Source organism: Poecile atricapillus, chromosome 1 (genome assembly GCF_030490865.1).
Source record: "Poecile atricapillus isolate bPoeAtr1 chromosome 1, bPoeAtr1.hap1, whole genome shotgun sequence".
NCBI lineage: Eukaryota > Metazoa > Chordata > Aves > Passeriformes > Paridae > Poecile > Poecile atricapillus.
The window spans coordinates 72,530,797-72,550,266 of record NC_081249.1 but is presented as its reverse complement, the minus strand read 5'-3'; the positions used below and the strand labels follow the sequence as shown (position 1 = coordinate 72,550,266).

Here is a 19,470-nt window from a genome sequence, read left to right as displayed (position 1 = left end):
TTGTTAATACTTGCACTTGAGGTTAGCCTAAAATATGCAAGTATTCCTGTTGAACTCATTAGCATGATTTGTGTGTGAAACTGGCAGATGAAATAGTTGAGTCGTTGTGGTCATAATGTAATATCTGAGACTTGCTTAAAGCCTTGTCTGCTTCAGCTGCACTACTCAGTGTGGCCAGTAGATATACACGTTGTAAAGTTCAGTCTGACCTGTTTTAATATTTAGCCTGTCACTGCTTGCTGTGTTGTCAGTGGACACAGGCATGTTGGAGTGTTTTATGTGGTAGTTGCTGTCGGAGTTTTTTCCATTTCTGTCTATGGCCATCAGCTTGTCATGACTGTCCTGTCTGCTGAAATGATCTCTGTGCTGAAGTTCAGAGCTGTGGCACCAACCTTGATATGTTCAGGCACCGCTGTAGTGTTCTTGCACAGAAATTTTTCGTCTGGGGAACTGATCTGGCTGGAAAGGATTCCAGCAGGAAAGTCTCTTTTGTCTGGTTATGTGTGTGGTTGCAGAAACAGCTGTGCCACATGATAGCATAACAATGAGACTGTGGACCTGGTAACTAGGCAGACCTTCAGAAGTGTTGAAACTTTTGTTAGAGATGTAAAAGTTAACAGTAAATCAGAGCTACCAAGGCATATCTGAACATAAAAAGCTAAGGCTGATGACTGAGTATCCCTCAGGAAGTATATAAGGAGGAAAAAAAATCCACAAAGCAAAACAGCTTATATGTTTGCCTGTGGTAAGAGTTTTACATCTGGTGAGTCATAAAGGTCCTGCAACTGCTTTGTCTCAAACTTGGAGTTTATTTACATAAGTAGGAGTCTCTCCATACACAGTATGTATCATTCATTATGCCCAAATTGAGACTGCAGTAGTAGCATGCAGTTTTAGCTTAAAGCTGGCTTAAATTACAACCCTTTAAAAATGTTGGGCTGCTTGTGTTTTTCTAGCACTTTTCACTTCTCTTATGTGGGTATGGTTTGGTTACTAGTTTGCTTCAGTTGAAGTGAGAAAGTGCTGCTTTTAGGTGATTTTCATTGAGTGGTTTATGTTGTTTTTGGGGTGAACTGTGGCATACATTCAGCCAGCCACTGGGGTTTGATGGTTCCATACCCCAAGAAAGCTGTGCTATGTGGGTTGCATCTGGTTGTGTAGGGAATGAGTGCTCCTGAGCTGTAGCAAGACATTAAGCTAGAGAGCTTCTTGATAGCTCCTTTGCCGATAGTCTTTACTGAGCTTGTGGTCATCAGACATAAGGAAAGTCAAATGATAACAAGTGATTTTCTGTAATAAGGGTAGGAATTTAGGAAGTAGCTGAATTAAAGATTTAAATGTTGATGATATTATGGTCAAATGATTGTCAGGGTCAGAAAGTGATCATTAGAACTGGATAGCCTCGAGAACATCGGGACACGTTCAGATAGTCTCCAACCTTTTACCAAAATGTTGGCACCCATCCCTCAGCTTAACTCATCTTGAGAGCCATAGGCTGGAATTTAGATTTTTTGGGTAAATGGGTAGATCTTCCATGAGGCTAGTGATATTTCTTTTGTATGTAGGAAGATTATTATTACTCTACCAGGTTAGGGTAATTGTCGTACTAGGCAAATAAACAATTGGATAACTTGTTTGCATTGCAACAGCGGTGTCTAAGAATAGAAGCTTTTCAGTTATAGCCTGATTTTTCTGCAGATGTATTCTGGTTTTCAGCTGGCTGGACAAGAATTTTGTAGTTTCATTTGAACCACTGTGTTTAAGTCATCTCAATGTATTTATTTCATGTTTGCCCAATCTTTGTTTGAACTGGTTGCATTTCTAACCTCTGTAGCCTTCTGTAGTCACAGCAGTGACTCTCCCAATCAAGAAGAAAATGTTTTCCTGCACAATAGATTATTAAAGCTTGTTAATTATTTAATTTGGCTCCTTCTTGCTCTTTTAAGACTTTAGGTAACTCCTTTTATTCTTTCAGATGTACTGTCTTCCTTGAGTTGTTTTCCTTTCAATGAGAAGTGTTCTCCATGAGAATAAATAGTTCATGTAACTTATCTGTTTTTCCCTTTGTCTGAAAAGTGAGTGATCTGAACATTTCATGATAAGCAGGATGCTGGTGAGGTATGGGTTTTTTTGTAGTAACAAATGTGCTCTGTTTGATTTTTTTTTTCCCCCCCCTCTTTGGTTGTTGATGATTGAGTAGCTTCAATTTGAAAACATGAGAGTTGCAACTCTGATCTTAAATGTTGTGTATTCTTCCCCCACCCCGTTCATTTCCTTGCATTTATCACTAGTGATTTTGCCTACCATTATGCTTTATAATGTTTGTGTTTTCAGCTGCTGTAAGTTTGTATGATTAGGAAGCACTCATTTTGGGAGTCACTATCTCTTTGGCTGACTTACGTATGTTCGTCTGTGTCATTTTATTTTGGAACCCCTGGTAACTTTATTGTGATAACAACAAATGATACATTATATTTTTCTCTTTAAATAATTAAATCCCCCAGAGAAGCTCTTCTCAAAATCTTTATTATAGATAATTTCCATGGCAGTATTCACTGTGTGCAGTGTTTGTATGCCTTTTGGAAGACTTTAGTGGGATACACCAGTTCAATCAGGGCTGGTCAAAAAGTATGTGAACTCTTCAAAAAATTTCATCAGTAGTCCTGTGAGACATTATATTTTCATTGCAAAATTCATGTTACTCCCCTCCCCCACATTTTTTTTCCTATATTTATTCAGCTGTAGTTTCTATCAATATATTTAGTGAAAGAGATAGGACTGTAATCTGAGTAATTGTTCTTGCCTTCTGCTTAAGTATTGGTTGCAGATACTGAAATAAAAAATTGCTGACTGCCTTTAGAAATCTTAAGTGACTGCCACATGGCCCTAGTGATTTGTTCTAAAATCAATCCTCTTGTATTAGCACTTTGATCAACATTTTTCCTCTGACCTGACCCATAGAAAGAGAGTTTTGATGATCTTTCCTGATCTTTTCCTTACTGAATATCAGTGCAAAGAATTTATTCTGTGTTTTCTGGTTCAAGCTCCGTGGATACTCCTTTACTTCAGGAAAATTTTATTGATTGTAAAATTGACAAGAATTGGGATTTTAGACAAACTGTTGCTCTGACAGTAGCTTAGCAGTTGCTAGGTCAGTAGCCTGTCTGTAGCCAAAAGGTGTATGAAATGTATATAAAACGTCCCTCCAGTACCATTCCAGCACCTTTTTAGGTCAGAGACTTCCCGAAAGAACTCTTTATTGGGTTTTTGGAGCCTTTGGGCTGGTTGTGTGCATAATACAGTGAGTTTTTTAAACGGCCTTCGTGCTTTCAAGGTTTTTGTTCTAGCTGCTCTATTTCTTTTCCTCCCACAAAGGTTCTTTCTGAAGCCAGATGTTGAAGTAATGAGGTTTTTTGTATTTTAATTTTTAATTCCCCTGGGAATTTAAATATGCTTTTATGGAGTGCTATCTGGATAATTCCATCTTGAGCTATGTTGTGTGGCTCTGTTAGACTAGGACTTGCTTTTTATTCAGAGAGTTCTCTAGGTGATTGAAGTTGGCGGTGTTGCAAAAATTTTTCCCATCATTTGGAGGTCGGGTGGTTTTGCTTTTCCTCCCCTAGTTTGCACAACAGTAGTTAAAATCTTCAGTTATTACTTTGCAGTCTCATTCCCGTTATCTCACCTGTGGTCTCACTGTTGAGTGGAAGTGATTGATAGTATACCATTGCTGCTGTTTCTTCTGCTTGGGATTTGGAATTTAAATGTAGCCCAATATCTCTTGAGGTAAATATTTTACTTATGATACTGTAGTTTCCTAGCAGAAAGTAGTATTCTTTTGCTGAGGCAAATAAGTCCCTTTTTGTTCCTATATTTGTGTCGTAGCATACTGTCTCCTAAATTTTGTTAATCTGTTCACATTTGAAGATCTCAGTTATGCATTATCTCCAAAGTCTTTCAAGTTTTTCCTTTTTGTTTTGCTTACCGCCTTTATATGGAAGCATGTGTACATGCTGGTCCTACTTTTGGTGTTTGTTTCCAGTGCCCTGTTTTGGTGGAGCTGTAGTTTTAGCCAGATTTCAGTGACTCCTTTTGATTTTTGTGTTTTTGCTCCAAGTGTACATAACTGTGACCTTGATCTTCTGTCACCTTCATTCCACATGTTATTAATGGGACTTGGTAAAGGCATTTAAATTCCAGTTTCTACTTTTCTTAAAGCAGAATTTTTTTTTTTGTTTTTTGGGGTGGTCATACAACTCACCTGGGTTTCTGCAATTCATGATAAATTTAACTCTATCATTCATCAGTGGAACTGACCCTACAATTATTACTTAGCTGTCTTAGGAGCTGTAGTAGTTGTCATAATTCTAAAGAAGTGCCTGCATTTTGTCTCTTATTTCTTCCAGCATTTAAGCCTTGAACAAAGCAATGGGATCGTAATTCATTTCATTGTGAAGACTTTAAATAGGTGAGTGATGTAGCTTAAGTTAAGAGGGGCTCACAAGACCTGGTTCAGGAAGGGCTGTTGAGTATTGGTAGTGCTTCTGTTTCTGTCCAGCTGTGATTTTGGTGTCTATGTACCATCACAAAGCCTTGAGCTGGTTCTTCAGCACTATTGAACATGCATTTTCTGTAAACTAGGTCTCACTAGTTTGTGGGTTGGTTTTTTTTGTTATTGGTTGGTTGGGATTTGTTTGTTTGAGGTGTTTGGTTGTTGTTGTTATTAGTAGTAGTAGTTGTTGTTGTTGTTGTGTTGGAGGTTTGTTTATTAGTTGGTTGGGTTTTTTTCTGTTTCAGTTTAGTTTTTTCACCCTGAATCTCAGCAATTCATTCAGTGATCAGTCTAATCAATCTCAGAGGTTTCTAACAACTGTATTTCTATTGTAAAGCATGTTCTGCTTTTGCCAGTTTTGGGGTGTGAGTTTTTCCTAGTTTTCCATTCTAAACCTATTTTTTTTTCACTAATTCACTTTTTTTTTGGTAGTTTTTCATTTAGAAATACTGACTGTGACATTGCCTATGTGATTTTTGTGCTACTTCTTGCTACTCCTACTTTTAGAAAACAAGCTACCTAATTTTGCACATTTTATGGGCAATTTTGTTGTTGAGAGGTGAGAGCTATTTGCAGGGAAATAGATGGACATTTTGCTTATGTGTTATTATCTTGCACTGATAATTAAACACAAGTTTTTCTTTTTTTTTTTATACTTAATGGTACAGCTCATTAAAACCTAAGAGCTTTGTGGAAAAAGTAAATAGATTTAGGCAAAAAGATACATAATTTGAGTCTTAACTTTGCAACATGTTATGTGCAAGTACTGTAATACAGCCCAAGTCTGTCTTTCTACTAAGGATTTGTGAAAATAGGAATCATTAAGGTTTTGAGTCAGGCCTGGGATATAGTCTTGATACAGTCTCATTTTTTTCTCTGCTCACATCTGTTCAAGTATATTTAAAACTTTATTAAAAGCTTTATTTGTTTTGGATGCTTTTGTCCTTGTAAAGAAAGAAAATATATAGAATAAACATGTGAAACTTTAAAAATTGAATTAATTCTTTTCAGCAAAATCTGAAATGCATAAAAATCTGGCTTTAAATTATTCAACCCTAGAGGAAAAAGTAAAAGTGAAAGAGAATATTGGATTAATTTAATCTTCAGTGTAACTGACTGATTTCCAGGGAGGCACAACCAACTACATAATAATACAGTATACTACATTCATAATACAGTATTTTTTTTGTGAGAAACCTTCTTTCATTCCATTTCATTGTTAGATTTATTGTGGTTCAAATGCTATTATGTAATGGCATTTGGCTGTAAGGCTAACATAGGAAGGAATTAAAAGGTGGTCGCCTCTCTTCTAGGATTAATCTGGTTCACAGCTTTACTGTTTGGTCCTTGTCCTGCTCTCCCTGCTCCTGCTCAGTTAATGGACAGCAGGGCTTGAATAGTGTAAATGTGTAGAAAAATATTTGAGCTTTATTCCTCTGGGCATCTTTACTGTCTGGGGATTTTGGGGGCTGTCCCCAAACAGTAGATAACTACACAAGTTGAGGATTTCTCTTTTAAAAATGCTGCCAAGTCTGGAAAACCTAATGACCATTATAAAACCTGAAGAATAAACAGACACTTTGAACATTTTCAGTCTCTTGTGAATGATCATGTGTTAATATAGTGTGATTGGATATGGATGCCTGAATCTGTGCTAAGTATCACTGTAAGTGCATATATTCAAGTTGAAAAATCTTAGCAGTGTAAGCTAAGTGTAGGCCTGATTTTATGTCCCATAGTTTTCCTTTTATATTTTAATTTTATTGTGTATTCTGCTACAGGCAGCAAGGAAGTTGACCTGATAAAAAAGAAGGAAATGCAGCTGCTAAGATTTTTTTTTTCTCAATTGCTCAGTTTACTTGAACACTTATTTCTTTAATATTCTATTACAGATCTACTTCTTAACTCTAACGTTTGATTACTCAATTGCAGTTATGCATGTCTGTCTCTTACCAAACACGGCATATTTTTCCCTCTAAAAAGTCTTCTGGAAATGTGATGTGACAGAGTAGAAGATCTCAAACAGTACTCCTGCTGCTTTATTCGCAGCAGGGATTGAATAGACTCACATTTCTCTTACTGTACAATCATAGTGCTGAAAGTCAGATTTGAACTTAAACTCTAAATTTAGAAGAAAGTCAGTTTAAGGAACATAGCCAGCAGATGATGCTTGATATGAGGAAATCATGTTGGTTAGCTAATGTTTATTTTAACCCTGTTTCAGACCAGAGTACTTTTGTGAAAGGCAGCAAGTTGGTAGAAGAGCAGTTTACCCACAGGAAAGAAAATAAAAGTTCTTGGAGCGACTTATTAAGGTAAACAGATTGCAGTGGATTTCTGGATGGGTAAGTATAGATGAGCAGGGTATTTCTACTTCTTGTATTTACCTTCCTGTATAAAGATTTTATAAAAAAGCACAGATAGCTACTTCTTCCACACAAACTTAGTGATGTCACACATCAGAATATACTCCAAGATGTACCCAAATTATAATTATGTCTGTATTTTTTTTGTGGTATTATATCAAGATTGGTTTAACTTACTGATCTTTCCTGTGGATGTTTTTTAGAGCCATGTTAGGTCTTTCAGCTTTGATTATATCCAGGTTGACTTTTATAATTTTTAATTCATTGTTGAATTGACAGTTACGAAGAACAGATTCCCCAAACTGAACAATTACTGAAAGCAAACAGGTCTCTCCAGGCAAAGTAGCTGTTGGGAAGTATTCTGAATAAACACTACTTGCTCTTAAAAGAAATAAGACAAAGTCACTGAAAGTTGCAGGAGTATGAGATAAGTCAGGACTTCAAATGAGCTGCCAGTCTGTAGTGACTACAAATGAGAGAGGTTGCCATCCACTTTTGCTGCTCAGTAATGTATCTATTCCTGTCGTGTGCAAGGGTTTCCAATATATCTCTTCCTTATTTGTTCCAGTCATCTTGTGGCTACCTAAAGAGCTTTTTGGCAGTGTGGGATTGGGGCAAAATCAGTTGAATTTCAGATTCATTGACATGCCTAATAGGGCTGAAATTTAATAGGAATTCAGTTTTTCTTTCTGTGTGCCTAAATCTTGATCTTGCTTTGCAGTCTAGCAAAAGCAGTGTTAGAAGGTCATTGCTTGTGTATGTGGGGTGGGAAAGGAACTGAGAGATCAGGATCATGTAATAAATAGTACTGGAAATTCTGTTTCCTGTGTGTATATGTAGTGATAGAACATTGTGATATGGAGCAATTTTATATTTTTGCTAGTATAAGGTTAGAAAGTAAATGGATGTTAAGACATTCAAAGAAGAGCACAGAAAAACTTAATTTTCCTTCATGTTATCTCAGGAAGAAAATAAAGTAGAAGCTGGAATTATTAATTCTGTAGTTATTTTTAAGAACTGTTACTGGAAAGTTGTGTTTTACTCTGAAATTGGATGTGGTTTTTTTTTTTTTTTTCTTGCTTTATGTTTTCTTCAAACAGCAGATCTGGAATGGACACGAGTCCTCTGGGAGGATTAGACTTGTCTGAACATACTCCTAGTCTGCTAGGGAATACCACCATGGCAGCAGGTCTCGCAAATGTAGGAAATACATTTGGAGGGCCACCAAGTTCCTTAGTTTCTAGACCTAATAAATTCCAAAACTCACCTATAGAAGATGATGATGATGTCGTTTTTATCGAACCTATACAACCTCCGCAAAATTCTACATCGCTGGTAGCAGACCAAAGGAACGCTGCATTTACGTCATCTAAAAATGAAGAACTTAAAGGAAATGATTGCAAAATGCTTCCTTCTCCAAAAGACTTAAATTCTCGAAAGGGGAGTATAAGTGAAACTATTATTATTGATGATGAAGAAGACATTGAAACAAATCAAGGACAAGAGAAGAATGTTTCCAGTTTTAATGAACGAAGACTTCCAGAGTGTAAAAATAGAACCAACGAAATGGAATTCTCACCTTCCAGTTTTTCGAGAAGTAAGGTAAATTCAGGAATAGGTAATAGTGGTATAACCACAGAACCAGACTCTGAAATTCAGATTGCTAATGTTACTACATTAGAAACAGGTGCTATGATCTCTGTCAGTGATGGTCATTTAGAAAATGATGCTGATGTGCGTGACATGAACCTAATGATTACACATGTAACGTCACTGCAGAATGCCAGCTTGGGAGATGTATCTAACGGACTGCAGTCAGATAATTTTGGTGTTAATTTGCAAACATACACCCCATCTTTGACTTCACAGACCAAGACTGGTGTAGGACCTTTCAATCCTGGTAGAATGAACGTGGCTGGAGATGTATTTCAAAATGGAGAATCTGTGACTCATCATAATCCTGGTAAGTTGCAATTTTGAATGTTTACTTAAAGGGTGAAAATAAATTGATTATAAATTTTTGATTAATGTATTTTTGGCAGTGATGTTGCTTACTCTTTTAGCTAAATATGTATGAAAGAATTAATTCCCTTCATGCCCATCACTACCTTGTCTGTGACTAGAATAATGTATGCTCAGTGGCATAATATATTAGGAAACATGTCTTCACCAAAAGAATTATTAAGTATGGGAACAGGCTGCCCAAGAAAGCAGTCTCCAACCCTGGAGATATTTAAAAGGGGTGTAGATGTGGCACTCAGGGACATGATTTAGTGTGGGAATGCTGGTTAGTGATTGGATTTGCTGATCTGAAGCATATTTTCCAACTGAAATGATTCTGTGATTATATATGTGGTTTAGAAGATTTCTTCTGGATCAGTGTTAGTCTGTTCTCCTTGAGTAGGCACCTCACCTTTATAGGAAGCAGTAGGTACATAACAAGAGACACTTCTGTCCATCACATTAATTTAGGGTCTGATATCCCCATTGGAGTACCTATGAATGTACCTGGAGTACCTAGAATGGTTTGGATTGGAAAGGGCATTTAAAGGTCACCTCATCCAACCACCCTGCCATGGCAGGGACAATCTTTCACTGGATGAGGTTGCTCAAAGCCCCATCCAACCTGACCTGGAACACTCAAGGTTGGGGCGTCCATAACTTCTTTGGGTAACCTGTTCCTGTGTCTTGCCACCTTCATTGTAAAAGAATTATGTCTTGTGTCCAATGTAAACTTATGCTCTTTCAGTTTAAAGGTACTGCCTCTTGTCCTGTTACTACAGGTCTTGTTGACAGATCTCACTGCATCTTTTTCTGTAACCCCCCCTTTATATGTTGAAAGACTGCAATATGATCTCCCCAGCCTTCTCTTCTCCAGACAGAGCAACTCCAAACTCTTTCTTCACAGGAGAGGTGTTTAAGCTTTCTGACACTTTTGTAACTCTCTTCTTCTGTCTGTGCCTGCTTTAACAGGCCCATTTCTGTCTTGTATGGGGGACCTCAGAGCTAGATGCAATATTGCAGGTGGGGTTTCAGCACAGCAGAGAAGAGGAACAGAATCACCACAGACCAGGATATGAGTTAACTTTTTAGCCTGTAAGCACAGGTTGCTGGCTCATGTCCAATTTTCCATCTACCGGTCCCCCACAGTCCTTCTCCACAGGGCTGCCCTCAATCCATTCAGCCCCCAGTTTGTGTTGAAATTGATGATTGCTCTGAGTGATCTTGCACTTGGCCTTGTTGAGCTCTCAGTTTTCCATGGGCTCATTCATCCAGGCTGTCAAGATCCGTCTGGATGGCATACTATCCCCTCTGGTTTATCAACTGCACCACACAGCCTGGTGTCACCAGTAAACTTGCTGGAGATCTACTTAATCTCACTCTCTGTATTGTTGAAAAAAATAATATTAGTCCTGGTACAGATCTGAGGGACACAGCTTGTTACTGGTTTCCACTTAGACATTGAACCATGAACTGTAATTCTTGGGGTACAGTCATCCAGCCAATTCCTTATCCATCAAATATATGTGTCTCCAATTCAGCAGCAAGACAATTGTGGGGAAGGTCTTGGGAGAGGTCCAGGTAGATGAAGTCCATGTAGATGTGCTTTGGAGTGGAATTCAGGTTTTGTTTCTCTCAATGGAATCAGGTTTTTGTGCTTCAGAAATGCTCCAGAGAAAGAGTCAACACTTAGTAAACTGGGGATGCGGTTTATAATTGCCCTGATCTGAACCAGGTTATTAATGCAAATGTATGTAGCTCAATATGTTTCAAGAGCTGTATGCCTCTGTAAAACTTCAGTACTCTCTTCTTCCCTACCTCTGCCCCAAGTTGTACTGACACATTTTTTCAGCTTTTTAAAAAAGATAAAATTTTTGTAAGATGACTCTGCAAATAAATGGTATAAATGACAGGAAAGAATTATTTTAAAGCACTTTGGAGCAGGAATGAGCAAGAAAGAAGGGGAGCAACCTGAAAAGCCATAACAGTAAGAAGTAGTTGAACATGAAACTGTATAGTCTCATAAACTTGGCCATTACAGAATTGCAGGTAGGAACCTGAAGGATGAAGACATAAGGCAGTGAGGTATGAAAACTCACTAGGAATTAACTAAGGAAGTGTGATACACCTCAGTTCAAGGACCTGAAAACTGGATTTTACCGATCCTTTGTAGAGAGCTTAAAGCGAAGGAGATAACATGGCTGATAAGTGAGATGTGAAGAAAAGGCATAATATAAAATTGCCTTTTCTTAAAGGCATTTCTAGATAATAATATTCATAAAAATACCCATAAAAATCTGTGAAACCGGGATATGGAAAAAGTAAAAGAAAATGTTTTATATGTTCTTCTGGTATGTTTGTGGAAGAAGAAATGCAACAAAATACAGGGGAAGGCTATCTGAGGCCTTAAGAAAATAAGGAATAATTGAAATAACCTTAATGAGATATTACTACCTACCTTAATTAGGTATTAGTTGTGATGAAAGTTTCAAACCCAAATGAATAGCAAACTCAAGTTTTCATGAGTGGCAGTTGAGTGCTACTGGAATTACAAGCAGATGTAGCTCTCTAGCACATGCTGTGCATTTCTGATGTGGTAAGAAATGTGCTTTCACTTGAAATCTAAAAGATGAGAATAATAAAATGAAAAATAAAAAATAAAATATGAGAATCTCAAAATGTTTCAGGGTGTTAAGGTTCTACCAGGATATTAGTATATTAGAAGTAGTAGAAGTATAAAAAAGTTTGAAGAGGGCACTTGATTTTAATTCTAAACACTCTGGTAGCTTGTCTTAGTTTGTCAGTAAGGATATTCATGCCTTCAAAGATAAACATCTTCAATGCTTTAAAGAAAAATGTGTTTTGTTTTGTGTCCTTTTCCCTTCACCTCTTAATTGCAGCTCTTCTATTTACTCTCAAGCACTACAACAGGTAAATTTCTAGCTTGTCTTAAATGCCTGAGTAGTAGGACATCCTTGACAGCTAAAAAATCACACCAGAAAATTATCCTTTACCTGCTAAGGAATGTATGTTGTTTCTTGCACTAACAAGTGATCTTGGAACTTTGTCCCTAAATGGATTTTAAAGCTATGGGTCAGAATATGTTGTTAATAAAATCCTTTGGGGAAAGAAAGGAATGCAGAAAAATAGGAGGAAAGGGTTTCTTCTATTTAATGAAAGATTATGGACCAAAATAATGTCCTTTAAGAATAAGGTATGGGCAGTTGGTCATGTCTGTAGGTTAATGTTTTTGTTATCTGAAGTCATAGAATTTAAAATAATCTTCCTTATATTTGGGTATTGGTTGTAATAACACTCCAGAAATACTCTGAATCACTGCAGTAGGACATTCAAGGCTAGGTAAGTCCCAAGTGCTGTCACAGTATTTGGTATAAATGCCACACACACTATTGAAAATTTGTGCAAATGTTCTTTATAATGCAAAATTGATTCTATTCAGTTTTAATTCATGCTTAAGGAATGTATTAGAAGTGACAGCCTTAGAAGGTAAACATTTCTAAATTCTCACGACAGTTACTTTAAATGCAAGCTTAAATTCGAGAGAAAAGCATAGAAATGACATTTTGTTTGGGGATTTCTTCCCCCCTCCCCCAGAACTGTATCTTCTGCTCCAGAGCAAGATAAGGAGCATGTAATTTAACAAACGATCTTTATAGATACATTTTTTCAGGAAAAATGTTCTGCTTACATTCTTGTTATGTGAGTTACTCATATAGCAGGTTATGCTACAAAAGATTAGGCAAAGATGACTTTGTTCCATGGTAGTTTATTTTCCAAAAATACAGATTGAAAACTGGAGTTGGAAACATGGGGACATGGATCTATGTACTGCCAGAAGTTAACAAAATACTGTTTTCTAGGGTCATTGATTTCTACTGAGGAAGACATATCCCTCATGACTTTGCATGTTCACTGCTACACAGTATAGTTCTCTGGCTGCAGCCTGGACTAGGAGCCAGTTCTAGGGTTTATCACTGAGGCTGGACACGTTATGCTTGTTAAAGCTTTAGAACAAAATAACTAAAGAAAATTTCAGATCTAAATTTACAGAGCTTGTCTCAAACATTGATTTAGAAATTCTGTGTTGTCTGTTGGTCTCTCTTTTTTAATTACAGTTTTCTTTGTCTGAAGATAAGATTGCCAACTTGCAATTTTAGTGCAAGTGAATTGAAATCTACAAATCCTGTCACTAGATGTAGGTTGGGGCCATCAAGAAATTTGTCCATGTTTTGAAGCTTTGTACCAATGGAGAGTGGTACCATCAAACAGGATTTTTTACAATAAACCTGAATTTAAAATATCTTTCTTCTGTGGTCATTCCCACAGAAAAATTTCATGGTTGTACATCCGTGAATACTGTTCTGTACATACATATGTGTCTCTTGATTTACCTGTATGTTTGGATTTTTTGTCTTGAAGATTCTTGGATATCCCAGTCAGCTTCCTTTCCTAGGAATCAGAAGCAACCAGGTGTGGATTCCTTGTCACCTGTAGCATCACTTCCTAAGCAAATTTTCCAGCCTTCTGCCCAGCAGCAGCCTTCTAAGCAGGTTAAAGTCACATGTGCAAACTGCAAAAAGCCTTTACAAAAGGGACAGACTGCGTATCAGCGGAAAGGATCAGCTCACCTTTTCTGTTCCACTAGCTGCCTCTCATCGTTTTCACACAAACCCACTCCAAAGAAACTTTGTGTCATGTGCAGAAAGTGAGTTTATTTTGTTTTACTCCATCACCTAAATTCGGTGCTACTTAAGATTCTTATGCATGCATAAGTGTTGCTCCATTAATGATATAAAGATCTGACTATAGAAGTGCTCTATATTGCTTTAGTGTTTGGAAATGTTGAATTCACTGTGTCTAACAATAATACCAGCTTTTGAATTGATATGGGATATTGTTTTGTTGAAAGCCGATACATTAAAAAGAACTGATACTATTTTTTTTAAAGACAACGTGTCCAAGTTGTGGCATACCTTGTGACAAGATATACTTCTATGAAGTCCTTTATGGAAAAAAGTGGACCTTGTGTTGTATAGAAAGCACTTACTTTGATAGATGAACATGTAAAATCAAGAGGCTTTAAAAGGATGAGAAAGTCATACTTGCAAGAAGCTGGAAGAAACTTGGGAGTTCTTCCACTCTTGGTCATACAGGGATAGGAAAAGCCTTAGATTTTCCCTGTAAGTGGGGCAACTGGCAGTTCTGTAGCTGAAGATAACTTAAGTGGGCAGTACAGAGGGAGTAACAAGCATAGCTAGAAGTGGCTTATTCCAAATTACTAATTAGGTTTAACTTGTAGTTTTTCATGATTTGCCATACTTGAAAGTGCCAAAGAGAAGTCTTCTGTAATTGTTTTCTTGTAATGTTAAGTGTACAGCCTGGCTGTACTGTCTTTTTCTTTCAGTGAACTGTGTACTGAGCTTTTGTATTTTTTCATATTCTCAGTCTGGTACATGCTGCAGTGACACTGGTTAAAGGATGAATTTTTGCTCAACTAAAGAAGGCTTGCAATAAAGACTGCCTTTGTTAGTGTGTGCTTCAGAGAGTGTGGTCTTTGCTCAATCATAGATTTAAACTAGTGAAAAAAACCTTTTATATCACTGTCCAGTGTACTGGATTAATGGCTAGTATTCAGATGCAAGCTATTGGTCTTTTTATTTTCCTTGGCACTCAGTAAAAATAAGCTGTAGGAAACATAGATATCCTGCATATTCATACCTTAGTATCCTGCAAACCTAGAAAATGTAAATTATTCTAGCTTTTTTAAAATAGGTGTAAAAGCTCAAATTCTCTGAACCCTCCTGTCTACAGAGCTAGTTAAAAGTAATCCTTGCTCTTTCTATTGGCTTGTTATGTGTTTATACACTATTATCTTTGTAGACATAATCTGGTGACTACCATATTCAGCTAACTGAATGATCTGTCAAGATGAAGATAAGACAAATCCTTTCTGACTGAAATCATGGCTAGAGCCATACTCCCTTGCCACTTTGGAGATAGTTAAGCGGTGTAATGCAAGAGACTACATACAAAACCACCCTAAATGAAGAGGCTTTATTTTTGAGTTATGAGGAAAACACCTTATTTCGAGCTTTTGAGGTTAAAAAGAATCTTTGTGGAGTCACCTTTGACACTTTTTGAGGTGATATTAGTCTTTGCTTTTCCACCACTATGAAGTTTTTACTCAATCACAGTGAAATAGAAATTAGTATATGTACTAAATTGTTCCTCTGTGGCACTGTTCTTCTGTATAACCCAACAGAAGTACTCAAAATTCTTAGGTATCTTATTATAAATCTCTTTTCTCGCATTCCTCTGAGCTCTTCTGTAGCTACATAAATAGCAAGCTCTTCAGGGCAGGAGCTCTGCTCTGCCTTTGTTTTGCAGAGCAGCAATGATAGCACTCCCTGACACAAAGCTTAGTAGTTCTCCGAAGGGTACACTCTGCTGACTTCCACTTGATGGAAGAAGGCAAACTTGCAAGTGTTTGTAGTGGGGCTGTACAAGTTTATTTTCAAGAAAAATAAAAAAAATAATAAAAAAGCAAAAAGTGTCAAGGGACACTTACATTTTTCCTGCTTTCCCTTTTTGTTTTTTTTCCCCCTTTATTTTTTAGTTTTAAAGCTTATAGGTATGAGTGTGTGGGGCATGTGTTTTCCAGCTGGTGATTCAGATGTGCCTAATCATTTTTTTCTATCTACCGCCCAATAGCATTTCCTATATGTCAATAATACATTTTAGATTTCTGTGGGGTTTTTTTGCTTAGAAGGCAAAGGAGAGGAGGCTTTTATTTCATCTCCTTACTTCTTTTAATATATGGTGTGTATTAGTTTGGGTCAGTGTAAATCTGATTAGAACAAGGTTTGTTGGATTTCATGTTACTTTTATTGGTGGTTTTCTGGTTTAAGGCATTAAATTGGCACAGTTTCATGGGCAACTGCATGAACTGTTCAGATGCTTTGGAACTTTTTAAAGGAATGATGGAATTAACTTTTGTAAATTTTGACTGATAGAATTTCTAGGAATGTTTGTAGTGGAGTTCGAAGATTTTTGGTTGTTTATAGGTTTGAGAAATAGGAGAAAACAACTTTCTCTCTTCCTGTCCTGAGATAAATACTAGAAATGGTGGAGGTACCTACAAACAAAGACCATTTATTGCTTTTTATTATAAATCTTAATTTTTAATATGGAACTTATATATAGCTTTTGTGTAAAAGGAAAAGCCATTATAAAATTGCTAGTTCAAATTTCCTGTGTTAGATTTTGTATAAAATTGAGTTTGCCATAACTACATCTAATGGTGCATTAATACTGCTTAGCTCTAGAATAATTTAATGGGAAGAGATGACTCAAAGCTAAAGAAAAAAAATAGGGGTTTACACAGTAAAGACAGTAGTTGTAAAAATATTATCAGACTTAGTATTCATTCTGTGACTAACAACTGTACACTAAAAAAACTGCTTTGAAATGTAAGCCTTGAAAGAAAGAATGAACTTCACGTTACAGTATTTTATTTTGTTTATATATGTATTTATACATAAGCACATGCATTTTTTTGTTGTTGTTGTTTTGTATTTCAGAGATATAACAACAATGAAAGGTACCATTGTTGCTCAAGTAGATTCAAGTGAGTCTTTCCAGGAGTTTTGCAGTACATCATGTTTATCCTTCTATGAAGATAAACAGAATCCCTCAAAAGGAGCCTTGAATAAATCAAGATGCACAATCTGTGGTAAACTAACTGAGGTCTGGTTGACGGTTTTTTGTCTTTCTCAAAAATGACATATTAATAGCTTATATACTGAAATACAAGCACTGAAAAGAAGAAAATATGAAATCTTAAGTATTTGGAGATACTGGAAAATATTGAGGCTGATATTTGTTTCAGAAACCTGAAGTGCTTTTTGCTGATAATGTGTTCTATTAGGCATAGATTCTTGTAATTATAACTCAGATCTCTCACATAAAAGAATTGCTGATGAAAAATTGTCAAAATCCACCGTATTACCTATTTTTTTACTCTATGTTTTGAAAGGTAATGCAGATGGTTCTAGAGATCTGTGGAATAATTTTAAATTCTCATGAATGTATGTATTTATTCTGGATGCCTTATTGATTACTGAGACTAGCATAGTTCAGGCTGCTGCTTTACACAGCATATTTTCTAACCAATCTTCATATGCCAGGTTCTTTACCTGTAAATTGACCATTTTATAAAATCACATAAATTTGCCTTCTGCTGTCATATGCAATTACTACATCCTTCCCTCTGATCTCTCCTTCTAGGCTAAAGGGTAGATGAGTCCAAGAGTTTTCCTAGAACTTTGGAGACAATAGAAACATCCCTTTCTGTTTGTGTAGTTCATGGTCATTTCAGGTTATAGTTATCTGAATGTAAGACTTCTGGCTGGTCTACTAGTTTCAGGCAACTTTGTCCTTGTCTAGTGATAGAATACTTTTTTATTTTTATTTTTTAGATTCGTCACGAAGTTAGCTTTAAAAATATGACTCATAAGCTGTGCAGTGATCATTGCTTCAATAGATACAGGATGGCAAATGGTTTAATAATGAATTGCTGTGAGCACTGTGGGGAGTATTTGCCCAGTAAAGGAGCTGGAAACAATGTCCTTACTATTGATGGTCAGCAGAAAAGATTCTGCTGTCAGAACTGCGTTGGTGAATACAAACAGGTAATCACTTCTTTACCTATAAAAAATTAAATAAACCATAATAGTTTCTAAATTTATCCTGTTACTTAATAGCATGGGTTTACTTCTCCTAAGAAGACATAAGTAACAATGACTTCTAAAAATTACATTAAGGCTAGTGAGAAAAAAATCTGTAATGGACCTTCTTACTAGTGTTTCTTTTTGATGTTGCTGTATTTGTTATTAATGAAAGTATAAGTGAAATTTTATTAATAATTTCTAGTTTTTCCTGTTGGTTGTATCTGAAGTATATTAATAGCAAGCACACCACACAGGCTTTACAGGTCATTAAGTTACGGGGCTTTTTATATAAAAGCTCACTTGTATGTAGTTGAAACATTAAAAAATATGCAGAAAGTACAGATTGGACATTGCTGTGAGAAGGCTCTAACTGGTTACAGTTTGGCTGTGTACTTGCAATATGTCTCATCTCCATCATCACAATACAGGATTAAAAAAATTGTTACTTTCATATTTCCATCTGTTAAATTTTGTGCTTTCATTTTATTTACTCGGTTTGTTTTTAATTTAAGACTGTTGAGATAGTAGTAATTGTGCTTAAAAATAATTCCTAATCAAGAAGTCTGATGCTGATGTCCCTTACATTTTGCTGAGCCAGCTTAGCTCTGAACTTTTGCTAATGCTGTCTAGAAGGTTTAAATGTTAATCATAGTATTTATGGTATAATAGGATAGCTGTGAAATACTAAATATTTCAGGGGAGCATATAGAATATGGGGATTTTGGGAGTTTTATTAATTGGGTTCTTTTGCTTGGTATGTTCTGCCCTGAGTTTATTATGGGTAGTGCTATTTTACTAGCAAGAAATTTGTTTTGAATTGCACACTTGAATATGTATGAGTGGCCCCAGTGCTGCACATTGCTTGGGGCTCATTCTTCATCTCTTCCCATTTCTAAGAAAGCAGTGGTCCAAGAGAAGAGGCATTGCAGTGCTGTGTTGTAAATTTCTTTAATGTTGCATCGTGTGCTTATATTTTCTCACTGGATGCTGAGCTCTGATGTTTGTGGAGATGGCCGTTCCTGTGTACCTGCTGTGTGTGAAGAGCAAAGCTGGAAACGTGCGTATGCAAGCAGTCTAACTAGAAACATAACATAAGCATTATTTTTTTGCCACAGCTGTACCAAAAGGGACAGGATAGGTTTTCAAGCTGCTAAAAACGTAGGCATGCCCAGAAGCCATGGAATGACTTGGAAGAACCGTTGAATACTGTCTCTTGAAGAAACAAAAGTGTGCAGGAGATTAACTTTGAACATGAGACATTCCCACACATCCAGTATAACTTACACTGCACATGGATTTATGAAATGAACATGGAATTTTGAGGTTGAATGATAAATTTGTACTTTAATGACAAAATATTTGTTGGCATACTGTTGTATTTTGTGTTTAGATATGTATTTGAAAGTGAGAAGTAAGTTGTATGTTCTGGTTTAATTTAGGGAGGAGGAGCAGTTTGCAGTAGCAAGAATCTTCACAAGTAGTGTCAAGTTGGTGCATTATTGCGAGAACCTTTAAAATTCAGACATATTGTTTCAGTTCATTCACTTCTGACAGCAGATTTTACACAAGCCAGTTCCTAATTCCATTATCAAAATATGTGGTACTGTGCAATTATAATAGGCTATGAGAAGCTTAATTTGAGTGTTGTGTGCATCTGTTTTAGAATGGTGATTAAGTGTAGTTCTTAACTGGTAGGTTTCAAATATTCACAAAGTGTGAGGAGTTCGGGTATTATTAAGAGAAACTCTTAAGGGAAAGCCCTGCGTGACCAACCAAGTGGCTTTCGGTTATGGAATAAGCA

At 36.4% G+C, this 19,470-nt stretch overlaps 1 protein-coding gene across 8 annotated transcripts in view; it reads left to right on the top strand.

Annotated features, from left to right (window-relative positions):
- Positions 1 to 19,470, top strand: part of ZMYM2 (zinc finger MYM-type containing 2) — an 87,451-nt gene that overhangs the window by 12,556 nt on the left and 55,425 nt on the right. For 2 of the 8 annotated variants that reach the window (XM_058844550.1, XM_058844542.1), the window contains exons 2-7: positions 4,407 to 4,468; positions 6,777 to 6,897; positions 8,022 to 8,881; positions 13,360 to 13,645; positions 16,521 to 16,686; positions 17,418 to 17,630. In XM_058844550.1, coding sequence (XP_058700533.1) covers positions 8,029 to 8,881; positions 13,360 to 13,645; positions 16,521 to 16,686; positions 17,418 to 17,630 — 1,518 coding nt within the window. In that variant the 5' untranslated portion in view covers positions 4,407 to 4,468; positions 6,777 to 6,897; positions 8,022 to 8,028. Of the gene's footprint in view, positions 1 to 4,406; positions 4,469 to 6,776; positions 6,898 to 8,018; positions 8,882 to 13,359; positions 13,646 to 16,520; positions 16,687 to 17,417; positions 17,631 to 19,470 lie in introns of those variants that run through there. The other 6 variants (XM_058844549.1, XM_058844547.1, XM_058844546.1 and 3 more) reach the window with 6 other exon arrangements.